The sequence below is a fragment of the Poromitra crassiceps genome, assembly GCF_964638095.1.
Source record: "Poromitra crassiceps genome assembly, chromosome: 17".
In the NCBI taxonomy this organism is placed as follows: Eukaryota; Metazoa; Chordata; class Actinopteri; order Beryciformes; family Melamphaidae; genus Poromitra; species Poromitra crassiceps.
The window spans coordinates 21,767,930-21,783,346 of record NC_139635.1 but is presented as its reverse complement, the minus strand read 5'-3'; the positions used below and the strand labels follow the sequence as shown (position 1 = coordinate 21,783,346).

General features: G+C 43.1%; 2 protein-coding genes across 2 annotated transcripts in view; both read right to left on the bottom strand.

The window, feature by feature from the left end:
* The window catches only part of LOC310792253 (NACHT, LRR and PYD domains-containing protein 4C-like), a gene marked incomplete at both ends in the record, with an annotated part of 430,843 nt that overhangs the window by 250,066 nt on the left and 165,360 nt on the right, over positions 1-15,417 (bottom strand). The gene's annotated exons all lie outside the window — the stretch shown is intronic.
* Positions 1-15,417, bottom strand: part of LOC310792061 (uncharacterized protein) — a 53,068-nt gene that overhangs the window by 34,051 nt on the left and 3,600 nt on the right. The window contains exons 3-6 of the mRNA XM_083653761.1: positions 8,825-9,145; positions 6,295-6,552; positions 827-928; positions 554-594 (exon numbers count right to left, since the gene is read on the bottom strand). Coding sequence (XP_083509887.1) covers positions 554-594; positions 827-928; positions 6,295-6,552; positions 8,825-9,145 — 722 coding nt within the window. The remainder of the gene's footprint in view (positions 1-553; positions 595-826; positions 929-6,294; positions 6,553-8,824; positions 9,146-15,417) is intronic.

The window sequence follows — 15,417 nt, the reverse complement described above, 5'->3', positions numbered from 1 at the left end:
GTAACAATGTGAAATTTAGCAAGGTGACAAGACATGACAGCACATCTCAAATACAGTGGTAACCATGGAAACAGTCCTACATCTTGCATGTACCGTACATCTGTTCTGCATTAACTCTACACACTATAAACAGTTTATATTATGCAAATTTTAAAGGATAGAAAATGAACAGTATGGCATGTACTGTTCTGCACTTATGCATCAATCAGGGAATCCATCCAAGCTTGTTTCAACACCTCAATAACCGGAATTCAACTCACCTGACCACGCCCCTTTATGCTAATTTTAACGAACACTTTATTTCTTTATTGTTATTCAACAGATTATATAATGTTTTCTCTGTTTTAAAGCATAATAGTTTGTAATAGTGCTAACACATAACAGTGCTATTTTTACAAGTGGAACTGTAATTTTACATACACCTACAGCGACATGTCAAGAAAAATCCAACCAACGTATTTTACCTTTTGCTTTTCTTCTTTAGGTTTTAGAAGCCATGGCGGAAACCAACAATGACAGTGAAAATAGATATAAAGAAAAAAGAAAAACTCACCTGCAAATTTCTGCTATCTGAGTTTCCCCTGGGGTTCGAACCTGTGGACAGGTAGCACAAAGGTGTGTGTGTGTGTGTGTGTGTGTGTGTGTGTGTGTGTGTGTGTGTGTGTGTGTGTGTGTGTGTGTGTGTGTGTGTGTTTGTGTGTGTGTGTGTGTGTGTGTGTGTGTGTGTGTGTGTGTGTTTGTGTGTGTGTGTGTGTGTGTGTGTGTGTGTGTGTGTGTGTGTGTGTGAGAGAGAGAGAGAGAGAGAGAGAGTGTGCGAGTGACTCACTTTCTCTCTTTGTCTTCCACTTGTAGAGCAGCAGCAGGATGACGGTCAGCAGTACAACCACCACCAGCACCACCACCACCACCACCACCGTCACAAAAACAACTGACAATTCAGGGCGAGAGACGTGGGGAAGTGGGGAAGATGAGAGAGAGCAAGTGAGAAATTTCTATAGTAATAACGATATAGTAGAGCGGATAAGCACAATAATCGTGCACTTTTTGACAGAAACGTGAAATTTCACACATAGTTAGGGAATACCATAAGGTTTATTTTAAGATTGGGAGGGAAGTCAGATTTGACCTCAAATCCAAGATGGCCACCATTTCCCCGAGTCCAATGTACAGATGTGCTTCCAAAAATGTTGCAACTTTTAAGAGAAGCATGACATTTCTCACATAGTGATTGAATACCATAAGGTTTATTGTCAGATGTGGAGGGAACGCGGATTTGGCCTCAGATCCAAGATGGCCGCCATTCCTCCCTAGTCGAATGTTCAAGTGTGCTCATACCATGATAAAAGTTTCACAAATCTTAAAGTATTTCTTGGTGAGAGTGTAGGGTCCCCTTGGTAATCTAGAACAGATTTGAAAGGTATAAGTGTAATGGTCTTTGAACTAGACCTGGTTGTATGCGGTCTAGATGGGGCAAAAACAATTAAATCTTCAATTTTTCCATTTTCACAGATAGGATACAAATTTCACAAATCTCAAAGTGTTTCTTGGTGAGAGTCTAGGGTCCCCTTGGTAATCTAGCTCAGATTTGAAATGTGTAAGTGTAATGGTCTTTGAACTGGACCTGGTTTTATGCGGTCTAGATGGGAAAAAACAATGAAATCTAGGGAGTGTAGGAGAGTAGGTTGGTGAATGACTCCCTCCGTGGTGTCTGTATTGATTGTCCCATCTTGTGAACGGCAGGCTTGCTGTAGCGAGTGGATTATTAGTGTCTTTAAATAAAATAAAAAAATCTTTGGGTTTGGAGGAAGGTATCAAGTCTTTTCAAGTCAAAAGGTTCAAGTCCAAGTCAAGTCATGAGTCATTGGTGTTCAAGTCCAAGTCGAGTTGCAAGTTTTTGTTGATTTTGTCAAGTCGAGTCTAAAGTCGTCAAATTTGTGACTCGAGTCTGACTCGAGTCCAAGTCATGTGACTCGAGTCCACACCTCTGGTTTTTGCCCCATCTAGACAGCATACAAGCAGGTCTAGTTCAAAGATCATTACACTTTCAAATCTGTTCTAGATTACCAAGGGGACCCTACACTCTCACCAATAAATACTTTCAGATATGTGAAACTTGTATCATGGTATGAGCACACTTGAACATTCGACTAGGGAGGAATTGCGGCCATCTTGGATTTGAGGCCAAATCTGACTTCCCTCCACATCTGACAATAAACCTTGTATCCACTCACTATGTGAGAAATGTCATGCCCCCCCCCCCCCCCCGATTTTTTATCCCATTTTATCCCCCTAGTGCTCACTTGATTTCTCAATCCTGGTTGCTACTCCATCCTCTGCCGATCTGGGGAGAGCCGAGACTGGCTCCATGCTTCCTCCGAGACATGGGCAGTCAGCCAGCCACTTCTTTTCAACTGACAGAGGAAGCTTCACCGGTAGGACATAGCACGTGGGAGGTTCACGCTATTCCAACCAGTTCCCCTCCCTCTGACCAGGCGCCCTTAACGACCAGAGGAGGAACCACATTAGCAACCAGGATATTGCATGTTTTTGTGAAGGGGGTTCCTATATGAAGGAAACCCCCAGGAGGCACGGGGAGAACATGCAAACTCCACACAGAAAAGCCCTTTTGACGACCCCACCCGGGCGGTGGGCACTCGAGGACATGCGGACGGGCACGCATTCCTTCAGGGTTCACATCGTCCCAGGTGGGAATCGAACCCACGACCTTCGAGCTGTGAGGTGATAGTGCTTACCACTGCACCACCGTACCTCCCAATGTCATGCTTTTTTGAAGCAGTGCACAAGTGTTATAAGCACATTTGTGTATGAGACCTGGGGGAATGGCAGCCATCTTGGATTTGAGGCCAACTCCACCTTTCTTCCACATCTGACAATGAACCTTATGGTATTCACTCACTATGTGAGAAATGTCATGCTTCTCTGAAAAGGTGCAACATTTTTATAAGCACATTTGTACATTGGACTCGGGGAAACGGCGTCCATCTTGGATTTGAGGTCAAATCCACCTTCCCTCCGCATCTGACAATAAACCTTATGGTATTCACTCACTATGTGAGAAATGTCATGCTTTTTTGAAGAAGTGCACAATTGTTATAAGCACATTTGTACATTAGACACGGGAAATGGCGGCCATCTTGGAATTTTGGTCAAATCTGACTCCCCTCCCAATCTTGAAATAAACCTTATGGTATTCCCTAACTATGTGTGGAATTTCATGTTTCTGTCAGAAAGTGCACAATTCCTCTATTTTTGGGAGCTAATCCACTCTACTAATAGTCTATTACTATTGTTATCATTATTACTGGTGTCACTGTGCATTAGTATGTACTTCTACTACAGTTGTGTGAATGGTATTGTGATTGCTGCACTACTGTGCAACCTGGTCTCTCTCTCCCTCTATCCCCTCCCTCTCTCTCTCCCTCCACCCCTCTCTCCCCTCCCTCTTTCTCTCCCTCCCTCTCTCCCCCTCCCTCCCTCCCTCCCTCTCTCTCTCTCTCCCCCTCCCTCCCTCCCTCTCTTTCTCTCTCTCTCCCCTCCCTCTCTCTCTCCCCCTCCCCCCTCCCTCTCTCTCTTTCTCTCTCTCTACCCTCCCGCTCAGGTCTGCTGAAGGCTTCTCCGCCATTAAACGTGTCTTTACATGCCACCATCAAGTGCTGCTTTTGTTCAGAAACACCTTCTACCCACGGATGGATTAATGAACAGCCCGACTAAGCACAGGCTGGGTGGTTTTGTGGTTTTGTGTGTGTGTGTGTGTGTGGGGGGGGGGGTTCTATCGAATGCACCCCTCCCCCTCGCTTCTATGAAACACCCATTATTCTATTAAACCTCATCCTGTTTAACACAGCTCTCTGTTTTCTCAGTATTACTCTATGTTTCCTGCCTGCCAGGCTCTTTCTCTCTCACACTAACATGCAAACATCTTGCTCAAGTACATTGTGCATTGTGTCAGGCCGCTGCGCTTCACGTCATTTCGGCGCAAAGCTCCACTTTATACCCAAAAGCATTGTGGAGGTGTGGTCATGCCCATAAAAGCCACAGCGTCACGTCAGCAGCTTCCTCCTCACTGAGAGGGACTAGAGTGAGAGAGAGAGATGTGCTGTCATGCATAGAATAAATCAAATAACGTGCTCATGCCCACCTGTGAATCACCTGTGTATTATTGTCATTTCACACGCTGAAAAAGTGCTGCTGCCCAAACGTCTGTGTGGTAATTCAAGTATTCAACTTGGAGTGGTGTCCTCCTTTCTTGATGGCTGTCATGTAGGCCTATAGTTCTCTTCTCAACAGTACTAAAAAATCTAATCCGACCCAACCCAACCCGCTTGAGACGCAGACCGAGCTCAACTCGCCCGCCGTTGTCACATAGCTACACTCAGCCCCAGACCGACTCAGCCCGACCAAAACAAACAGTTATTAGAGACATTATAAAAAAAGTGTGCAATTAATGCTGCCACGGCTCAAATAATTGGAACGGTATGTGTGTGTTACTGCAATAAATGTTTTTCAGCTTTCATGCTGTTATATGGACGGATGTATGCTTATTCCTTTTCGGGCTCTCTTCTCCTGCATCTCCGCTGCGGGGCTACTGCATGCATATTACGCAGCGTACTGAGAGCCGTGATGAGTGATGCTGCTCGAATTTCGTCCACCAGCGCACATTTTATTAATCAGCTATTTTTTCTTTTGTTTCTATTAATATATATACATTGAATCCCACCAATTTAGTCCATCATTTTCCCCTTGGTGCACATAAAGACACATGCTTCCGTCACTGTCTGCTTAATGGCGAGAGCTTTTGCAGTTGCTAGGCCTAGATTACTGGCTATTACTAGGAGGTGAGGCAGTTAAGTGGATCTGGGTAGTAACATTATAGGCTGACAGTATGCCCCGTGTCTCCCTCTCTCTCCCCGACGAGGCAAGTGGAGAGGGCTATTGTTGGAAAAGATCAACATTTGCTTTTTATTTTCTCCTACCCTTTCTCCCTTCCCTTTCTATAGTTGAAAATCAACATGGCATTCTGAGGAGAGAAGAGTGTGTGCAGGCGCGAGGTGTTGGAGAGTGACATCCATGCCGTGCGTAATGGTATCCAAGCGAGGATTCCCTGCAATGCGTGGAGAATACTGTGTGCGCTCAGGCATACGCCTGGCGTAGAGTTTTTTTTCCGCTAAGACCAGCTATTTGGTGGCGTTAAAATTGAGAGCACCCAAGGCCCTTTTTTCTAACACATTGCGCTGGAACACCTATTTTGGCACGGTCAACGCCCAAACCTCTCTTGGCGCTCGGAACATTTCGACGGTATCTTCGCCACAGCGCTAAATGACACTTGCACGAGACATATGATAGGCTAGAGGCCCACGGACACGCCTGGGCCACGCCTACACCTATGTCATCCCAGCGCAAAACTGGACGGTGGAGGCAAAAGATAGCTTAAGACGCTGGGAAGGTAGCAATAAGAGGCGTGCAAACGGCAGCGCAAACGATAGCGCCGTACGAAGATAGGGCCCTATACTGTATTATGCAATATTTTAAGTTTTGACTCACCTTCAGAGTCTAATGTAGTTCTAATGTAAGTTCAAGCCAGGAAGACTATAATATGCATTTTACACTTCCTTAATTCACTTTTTATATCTCCACTCTTCAATCTACTCACAAGCTCATAATAAGCTGTCAATTTCCGGGTTTCAATTGAATAATCAGCTGGTTGCCGCCTAGTCTCTTTTAACCAATAGCATAGTGTCACATCACCTCTCACCCCACACACCTCCAGTGTAAGCCTATCACATTGCTTCGCACCCCCGTCGTAAGCCAATTGCTTGGCGGCGGTTTCCTTAAAAATGCTTTTTTCTGTCTCATTCAGCCTCTCAACACCGCTGCTGTCAGTCTCGCACCCTCCTCCTCCCCTTCTCCTCCCGGTCATCGCAGACCTATCAGAGTCTTCAGTCGGAAGAGTCTCATCATGATGAGTCTCAGAAGGAGATCACCAGCCCCACCAGTATCTAGACTCCACAGGGGGATATATCTGGATGCTGATCTGGGCTGATGCAGCTTTCTCAAGATCTCCCTGCGGTGTCTAACCGCCAAAGACTAATAACAATACCTTATTCTCATCATTCTTTCTGTAAAGCATCATTCACGTTATTGTAATGAATATCATTTTATTCATTGGTCTCTAGTCTCTCCTGATTGAAATACTGTATGTTACATTCTGGCTCACCTTCACTGGCTGTTACATTCTGGCTCACCTGCAGGCTGATATGTTACATTCTGGCTCACCTTCACAGGCTGATATGGTTTTGCTTGCAGTGGCTCTGCTGACATGATTGTTGACTGAGCAGATGAGCTGTCCTGACAGGCCTGCACTGAGAGTGATGGTGTTCTTCTCATGATCTCCAGGGAGGAGCTGGGTGTCTGTCAGTGTGCGTCCGTCCAGAGTCCAGCTGTACTGAAGACTGTCCCCCTCACAGGAGCAGGTCACCCTCATCCCCCCCTGGGACAGACAGTCAGAGAGCAGCACGGGGGAGGACACACGAGCTGAGGGAATAGACTCACATCAGTTTGGACTTTGCCAAAAGCAGCTTACACAACGCAATTAGAGTCATGTGGTGGACGTCAGTGTGTCATCACTGTTATGTGAAAACCTCCAAAATGTCAACTTTGCAGGAACTGAGAGGAACAGCCTTGTTTTTAGCTTGACCACATGATTTTTTTCTGCTTGTCATTAAACCCCCAAAATATATGAAGATGTATGTATTCCTTCAGTCAAGGCAAAAACATGAAAATCACCAAAATTGTAGAAATATGTTTTTCACTGATGTACAGATGTACAGATATATTCAGGTGCAATGTTTCTATTTGCGGGTGTGCATTTGTTTGCAATGGTAAAATATACAGTGTACACATAGGATAATAATTTATATGAATGTCAATACGGCTGAATTAGTTTTGACTAATTTATGTGTAATTAAAATTGTATTATAGGCACTGTATTATAAATTACATTAATCACAGATATTACGATTACGATTACGATTACGAAAACTTTATTGTCCACAAGTAGAAATTCGTCTTTGGTTCCACCGCAGACATGTCTCAAAAGATAAAACACAACAATACACATGACAAACACATGAAAACACACATGAAACACATGAAACAATGTAATTATGACAAAGAACCTGGCTAGACATCCACAAATAACCACACATCCACAAAACAGTCGACACGCATTCATCCACACCGATGCACAAAAGTAGGCTACACCTCCCAATGCAGGTCAAAATTATAAATCATAGGTCTATGACCTGTCCAATTCAATTTTTTTTTTAACGTTCAGGAGAAGACCTGCTGTACAAAAAAAAACTCAGCAAAATAAGAAATTAAAACACCACCCTAAGCAGAATCTACCGCAACCTAGTTTTATTTATTGCCATGACAGCATCTGGGACACAGGACTTCTTATTAGGGATGTTCGATATTGTTTTTTTTACCGATATCCGATATCCGATAATGTCCAACTCTTAATTTCCGATACCGATATCAACCGATATCAACCGATACCGATATAAGCAGGCTTTTTTTCCACCAAAATTTCACGTAACAAGTAGCTGAAGAGTTTAATATATAATATGCATGTTGTGTTAAAGTTGTAAGTGTTAGAGAAGCGAGCTTGTGACCAGAAGGTCGTCGGTTCAATCCCCGGGACCGGCAGGATAAATCTGGGTGGGGAAAGTGAAAAGGCAGCGCTTGCCCCTCCCTCATTACCACCACTGAGGTGCCCTTGAGCAAGGCCCTTAACCCCAACCGCTCCAGTGGAGCTGCTCAGTGGCCAACAGATCAGACTGTGGTTGTACTGGTCAGCTTCCAGGTATTAATGTGTGTGTGAATGTGAACAGGGCACTCCTGAAAAAGAGAGCATTGCTCTCAGTGAGACTCCCCCTGTATTTAAAAGAAAAAAGAAAAAAAAAATCGGCATGAAAACCGATACCGATATTTTCCGATATCGATTTTTTAATGCTAATATCGGCCGATAATATCGGTAGGCCGATAATATCGGACATCCCTACTTCTTATAGATGTTCCTCTTTGCCATCGGTAGTCTGTAACGCTTCCCTGAGGGTAAAAGTTCAAATTCACTGAACAGTGGATGAGAGGGGTCCTTAATGATCCTCTCAGCTTTACTTCTAATTATTTCATCGTACAGACTACTTAGCTGCTTCTGTGGCTTCCCTAGGATCTTGGAGGCCATATTCACTATTCTCTGCAGCTTGTTTCTCCATTTAATGTTCAGATTGCCATACCACATAATCATATTAAAAGATAAAATACTTTCCACTAGGCTCTTATATACAGTTTCTAGAATGTTTTGGCTTACCCCAAAATTGTTGAGCTTGCGTAGCAAGTGGAGGCGTTGTGAACATTTTTTAAAGATGTGATCAGTATTTGCTTTAAAAGTAAGACTGCTGTCAATGTATGTTCCCAGATATTTAAAATCGTCAACCATCTCAATTGTTTGTCCATTGATGATTATTGGCTGCATTAAATTTTTATGGTTTTGTAAGATTAGCTCCTTAGTCTTTGAGACATTTATTTCTAAGGAGCTTGTTGAACACCAATTTTGAAGGCTCAAAACATGGTATATTATATTATTATTATATTATTATTATTATTCAAAGATAAATGACTAACATTGACACTATGAGTATTCCCATAAATCCAAACTGAGACATGCATGTCCTCTACTGTGTGCTGCAAATTGACACATTATTACCAATTTCTCCAACGGTTCATGAGAGTAATTATTTACCTTGAATGGACAGTTGTAGCTTTCGTTCTGCGGTTTTGGTTCCAGCATTATTATAGATCTTAAGTGTATATTCAGCACTGTCAGTCCAGTTCATGTTACTCATCCTAAAAGTTCCATTACTGAGAGTAAAGGAGGATCTGTTTTTGTCATAAAGTTTAACCTTATAATTTTTCACATTGAGCATTTTCTTAGTTTTGTCCCTTGTCAATTCGTATGTATAGGATTTGGAGGCCTCATTCATCAGTTGGAGAACCACATTTCCTCCCAGAGCTCCGAAACATTGAGCTTCATCTTGTCTGGCATCACAGAAGGTTTCCACACCTACAGACATTCAGACAAATAAGACACAACAAAGTACATTTCACAATCAATAACCATTATCCAAGATTTGAGGTGTTGGAAAATATTCATGTATTAAATATGAAACAGTGTATAGGGGAATATTGTGAGTAACACGTTTGCTGTATCTGACTCTGTCAGACCACAGTCTGCAGACAGGAGGATCTTCTTGGCAATCAGTCACAACTCAGACTGCTCATTTAACCTCTTCCACTCCACCCTGCCTACAGACACGATGTTTTGTCTTTTTTTAGGGGGGACAGAGGATCTTTAGGGTGAGATAGCAGGTCAACAACAGTACATAGAAGTGGGACACATCATTTGAAAGCTGGACACCTGAAGATTAATTTGAGATGCTGCTCAGCACTATATCAAGTTGATGTAAAGCTGTGATAAATATTATATTTTGGTTAGGCGTCTATTCAAATGTTGAAAGTTTAGTGGGTATAAGGGCTTCTCTTTATAAACCACCTCATACACCGGCCATCCTCATGCTCAATTATGTCTCAGAGGTTGTTGTAGCCATTTTGGGGTACATATTTGTTCCACAGATTTGGTGCAAGATTTAACCATTTTTGAGGAATTAGAAGAAAAAGGGTCAAACATCCCTTCAAAATACCACAGTAAAGCCCAATGACTCCATGTACGGCTCTGTGCGGCTCTGGTACAGCTGCCAGAACGGACTCTGAACAATGTAACAGATGGGCGATACCTGCGGTACGACAAAAATACACACCTGTTCTATTTTTGTCAGATCTGTGTCTGAAGATCACATGGGTCTTTTCAGGCAGCCGCATGGAGCCGTACTACAGCTGGTGGACATAATAGGCATTAAGACACTAAGGGCCATATCTTACGCCCGGTGCAAGGGCATCTTGACTAGTTTCTAGCACTCAAAATCTCCCTTTATTCCTTTTAATTACCACTGGGTTGCTGAAACATGTCCTTTGATGTAGCTACTGACCCAGTGGTCATTAAAAGAGAAAAAGGGAGATTTTGAGTGCTAAAAACTAGCAAAGAGAACGCTTGCCCTTACCCTTGCCCTTGCACTGGGCGTAAGATATGGACATGAGATCTTAAGGAACACCATAGAAAAATTCATGCTGTGATTTGGTATCAAAAACCTTTGAACATTTGAAGATTTCCGCAAGAACTGCATGTCTGTGATTGGGTGGCGAGCACTTCTGTTCTGGACATTGCTCAGAAACTCCCTTATTGTCAATATACCTAGGAAAGCCACACATCCCCTGAATGCCCTATAGGTCTCTAGTTTGTGGTTGTAAAGTTTCATGAGGTTGTGAGTATACTCACTATGTGACTGAGACCTAGAAGTCACAATAGGTAATTTTATACAGTGAGGCCAAGTTTCGAGAAATGGTCTCACTACAATGAAATGTCTACTATATGGTTAACCGGCGTATGGAGTACGGCAGGGATGACATATTTTTGTTTTCCAACTTCCATGACTGGGAGTTGGAAACCCTCATTAGTGTTTTGCTTGCACCTGTGTTTACACTGCTTTTTTAACACAAAATGCCCCCCGTGAAAAGGGTCTATTCTGCGATCTCTGCCCTCACGTGAGACTGCAAAGAATACCAGCACTTCTCACACATCTGTGGTTTGAAGCAGAAAGCCACACTTGTTTGCAGGCATACATTTTCTCACGCTTCTTTTTTCTTAAAGTTACCCAACTCCAAATTGTCCTTTAATAACAGTAATGTAATAATAATAATAATAATAATAATAATAATAATAATGTAATAATCCCTTTCATCATTTCATACACAAGTTGGGCAAGAAGTAAAAGCTCTTCTTGCATCTAGTTTGGTTTTTGCTTGTGTTTGCACTTCTCACTATCTGCCATGGTTATTGTAGTCTGATGTTGATGAGGCTTCTGATGGATACCTTACTGCCAGACATGTAAGAGGCTGACAAGTAGCTGCACATATACTTGACTCAATAGCCTTAGTAGTAGCCTAGTAGCCTAGTATTCTTTGTTTCATGTTAAATCACACACAGCCTACATTTTTATTTTACAATCTTTATTTGAATATGGCAAGTTTTGGCAACATGATACCTCCTACCTGGATCATTAGTTTTATTTTCAATTGTTTTTATTTCATTTTTAAACTTTGTTTTCAATTCAGAGTTAAGTTACGTTTTTTGTAAATGTATTTATTTATATGGGGGTATTTGTCAGGGGAAAGGTTTAATTCAGAATAGATATTACAATGGAAAGACAACACTTTGTGATGTGTAGAGCAGCAGCAGGATGACGGTCAGCAGTACAACCACCACCAGCACCACCACCACCACCGTCACAAAAACAACTGACAATTCAGGGCGAGAGACTTATGGGGAGAGTGGGGAAGATGAGAGAGAGCAAGTGAGAAAGAGAAAGGCAGAGGATATTATCATTATTGTTACTGTTATCCTTATTAGTAATAACGATATAGTAGAGCGGATAAGCACAATAATCGTGCACTTTTTGACAGAAACGTGAAATTTCACACATAGTTAGGGAATACCATAAGATTTATTTTAAGATTGGGAGGGAAGTCAGATTTGATTAAAATTCCAAGATGGCCGCCATTTCCCTGCGTCTAATGTACAAATGTGCTTATAACAATTGTGCACCTCTTCAAAAAAGCACGACATTTCTCACATAGTGAGTGAATACCATAAGGTTTATTTTAAAACCTTATGGGATCAGGCTCATTTTTCCTGTGATCTGCGGAGTGATCCAGCACCGCGGCTCTGTGCAGGAGTTGAGCGGAGGAATACGGGATACGTTTGGGAGAAAAAGTAGTGCCGAATGAAATGACTGTTTGGCGGAAAAGTAAAGCGCTGAAAATTCTCAAATAGAGCGTGCATGTACACTGATATCGATTTGTTTAGGTGGGCGTTGTTTTTTGGTGGCTAAATTACATTTTAGTTGTTGACCCCCTGTACTGCGAGAGGAAATGCTGGTGAGTCTGCGCGAGGCTGCTCCTCTGGGTGCCGGATCTCGTTAGACACTGCTCCTCGCTTACAGACCACTGTACCGAATTACGTTAGTGTATGTGACTAGCTGATAGGACCCAACTTCAAACAAACCGAACTATCCCTTTAAGGGCTGTCCCATTTTAAAGCCGCAAGACAGCCCTTAACACTTAGTTTTGAGGGCTACTAAGATTGAGGGTTGAGCTTGAGGGTTGGGCTTGAGGGTTAAGAAAAGAATTGGGATTGGGCCCAAGTCAAGTCATGAGTCATTGGTGTTCAAGTCCAAGTCGAGTTGCAAGTTTTTGTTGATTTTGTCAAGTCGAGTCTAAAGTCGTCAAATTTGTGACTTGAGTCTGACTCGAGTCCAAGTCATGTGACTCGAGTCCACACCTCTGGTTTTTGCCCCATCTAGACAGCATACAAGCAGGTCTAGTTCAAAGATCATTACACTTTCAAATCTGTTCTAGATTACCAAGGGGACCCTACACTCTCACCAAGAAATACTTTCAGATATGTGAAACTTTTATCATGGTATGAGCACACTTGAACATTCGACTAGGGAGGAATGGTGGCCATCTTGGATTTGAGGCCAAATCTGACTTCCCTCCACATCTGACAATAAACCTTGCATCCACTCACTATGTGAGAAATGTCATGCTTTTTTGAAGCAGTGCACAAGTGTTATAAGCACATTTGTGTATAAGACCCGGGGGAATGGCAGCCATCTTGGATTTGAGGCCAACTCCACCTTTCTTCCACATCTGACAATGAACCTTATGGTATTCACTCACTATGTGAGAAATGTCATGCTTCTCTGAAAAGGTGCAACATTTTTATAAGCACATTTGTACATTGGACTCGGGGAAACGGTGTCCATCTTGGATTTGAGGTCAAATCCACCTTCCCTCCGCATCTGACAATAAACCTTATGGTATTCACTCACTATGTGAGAAATGTCATGCTTTTTTGAAGAAGTGCACAATTGTTATAAGCACATTTGTACATTAGACACGGGAAATGGCGGCCATCTTGGAATTTTGGTCAAATCTGACTCCCCTCCCAATCTTAAAATAAACCTTATGGTATTCCCTAACTATGTGTGGAATTTCATGTTTCTGTCAAAAAGTGCACAATTCCTCTATTTTTGGGAGCTAATCCACTCTACTAATAGTCTATTACTATTGTTATCATTATTACTGGTGTCACTGTGCATTAGTATGTACTTCTACTACAGTTGTGTGAATGGTATCATTGTGATTGCTGCACTACTGTGCAACCTGGTCTCTCTCTCCCTCTATCCCCTCCCTCTCTCTCTCCTTCCACCCCTCTCTCCCCTCCCTCTTTCTCTCCCTCTCTCGCTCCCCCTCCCTCCCTCCCTCCCTCCCTCTCTTTCTCTCTCTCTCTCTCCCCCTCCCCCTCTCTCTTTCTCTCTCTCTACCCTCCGCTCAGGTCTGCTGAAGGCTTCCCCGTAGGGATGTTCGATATTGGCTTTTTTACCGATATCCGATATCCGATAATGTCCAACTCTTAATTTCCGATACCGATATCAACCGATATCAACCGATACCGATATAAGCGGGCTTTTTTCCACCAAAATTTCACATAACAAGTTACATAATGTAGCTTAATGTAGCTGAAGAGTTTAATATATAATATGCATGTTGTGTTAAAGTTGTAAGTGTTAGAGAAGCGAGCTTGTGACCAGAAGGTCGTCGGTTCAATCCCCGGGACCGGCAGGATAAATCTGGGTGGGGAAAGTGAAAAGGCAGCGCTTGCCCCTCCCTCATTACCACCACTGAGGTGCCCTTGAGCAAGGCCCTTAACCCCAACCGCTCCAGTGGAGCTGCTCAGTGGCCAACAGATCAGACTGTGGTTGTACTGGTCAGCTTCCAGGTATGAATGTGTGTGTGAATGTGAACAGGGCACTCCTGAAAAAGAGAGCATTGCTCTCAGTTTAAAAAAAAAAAAAAATATCGGCATGAAAACCGATACCGATATTTTCCGATATCGATTTTTTATGCTAATATCGGCCGATAATATCGGTAGGCCGATAATATCGGACATCCCTACTTCTCCGCCATTAAACGTGTCTTTACATGCCACCATCAAGTGCTGCTTTTGTTCAGAAACACCTTCTACCCACGGATGGAATAATGAACAGCCCGACTAAGCACAGGCTGGGTGGTTTTGTGTGTGTGTGTGTGTGTGTGTGTGGGGGGGGGGGGGTTCTATCGAATGCACCCCTCCCCCTCGCTTCTATGAAACACCCATTATTCTATTAAACCTCATCCTGTTTAACACAGCTCTCTGTTTTCTCAGTATTACTCTATGTTTCCTGCCTGCCAGGCTCTTTCTCTCTCACACTAACATGCAAACATCTTGCTCAAGTACATTGTGCATTGTGGGCGTGTCAGGCCGCTGCACGTCATTTCGGCGCAAAGCTCCACTTTATACCCAAAAGCATTGTGGAGGTGTGGTCATGCCCATAAAAGCCACAGCGTCATGTCAGCAGCTTCCTCCTCACTGAGAGGGACTAGAGTGAGAGAGAGAGATGTGCTGTCATGCATAGAATAAATCAAATAACGTGCTCATGCCCACCTGTGAATCACCTGTGTATTATTGTCATTTCACACGCTGAAAAAGTGCTGCTGCCCAAACGTCTGTGTGGTAATACAAGTATTCAACTTGGAGTGGTGTCCTCCTTTCTTGATGGCTGTCATGTAGGCCTATAGTTCTCTTCTCAACGGTACTAAAAAATCGAATGCGACCCAACCCAACCCGCTTGAGACGCAGACCGAGCTCAACTCGCCCGCCGTTGTCACATAGCTACACTCAGCCCCAGACCGACTCAGCCCGACCAAAACAAACAGTTATTAGAGACATTATAAAAAAAAGTGTGCAATTAATGCTGCCACGGCTCAAATAATTGGAACGGTATGTGTGTGTTACTGCCATAAATGTTTTTCAGCTTTCATGCTGTTATATGGACGGATGTATGCTTATTCCTTTTCGGGCTCTCTTCTCCTGCATCTCCGCTGCGGGGCTACTGCATGCATATTACGCAGCGTACTGAGAGCCGTGATGAGTGATGCTGCTCGAATTTCGTTCCACCAGCACACATTTTATTAATCAGCTATTTTTTCTTTTGTTTCTATTAATATATATACATTGAATCCCACCAATTTAGTCCATCATTTTCCCCTTGGTGCACATAAAGACACATGCTTCCGTCACTGTCTGGTTAATGGCGAGAGGGACTTCAGCTGTAGGCT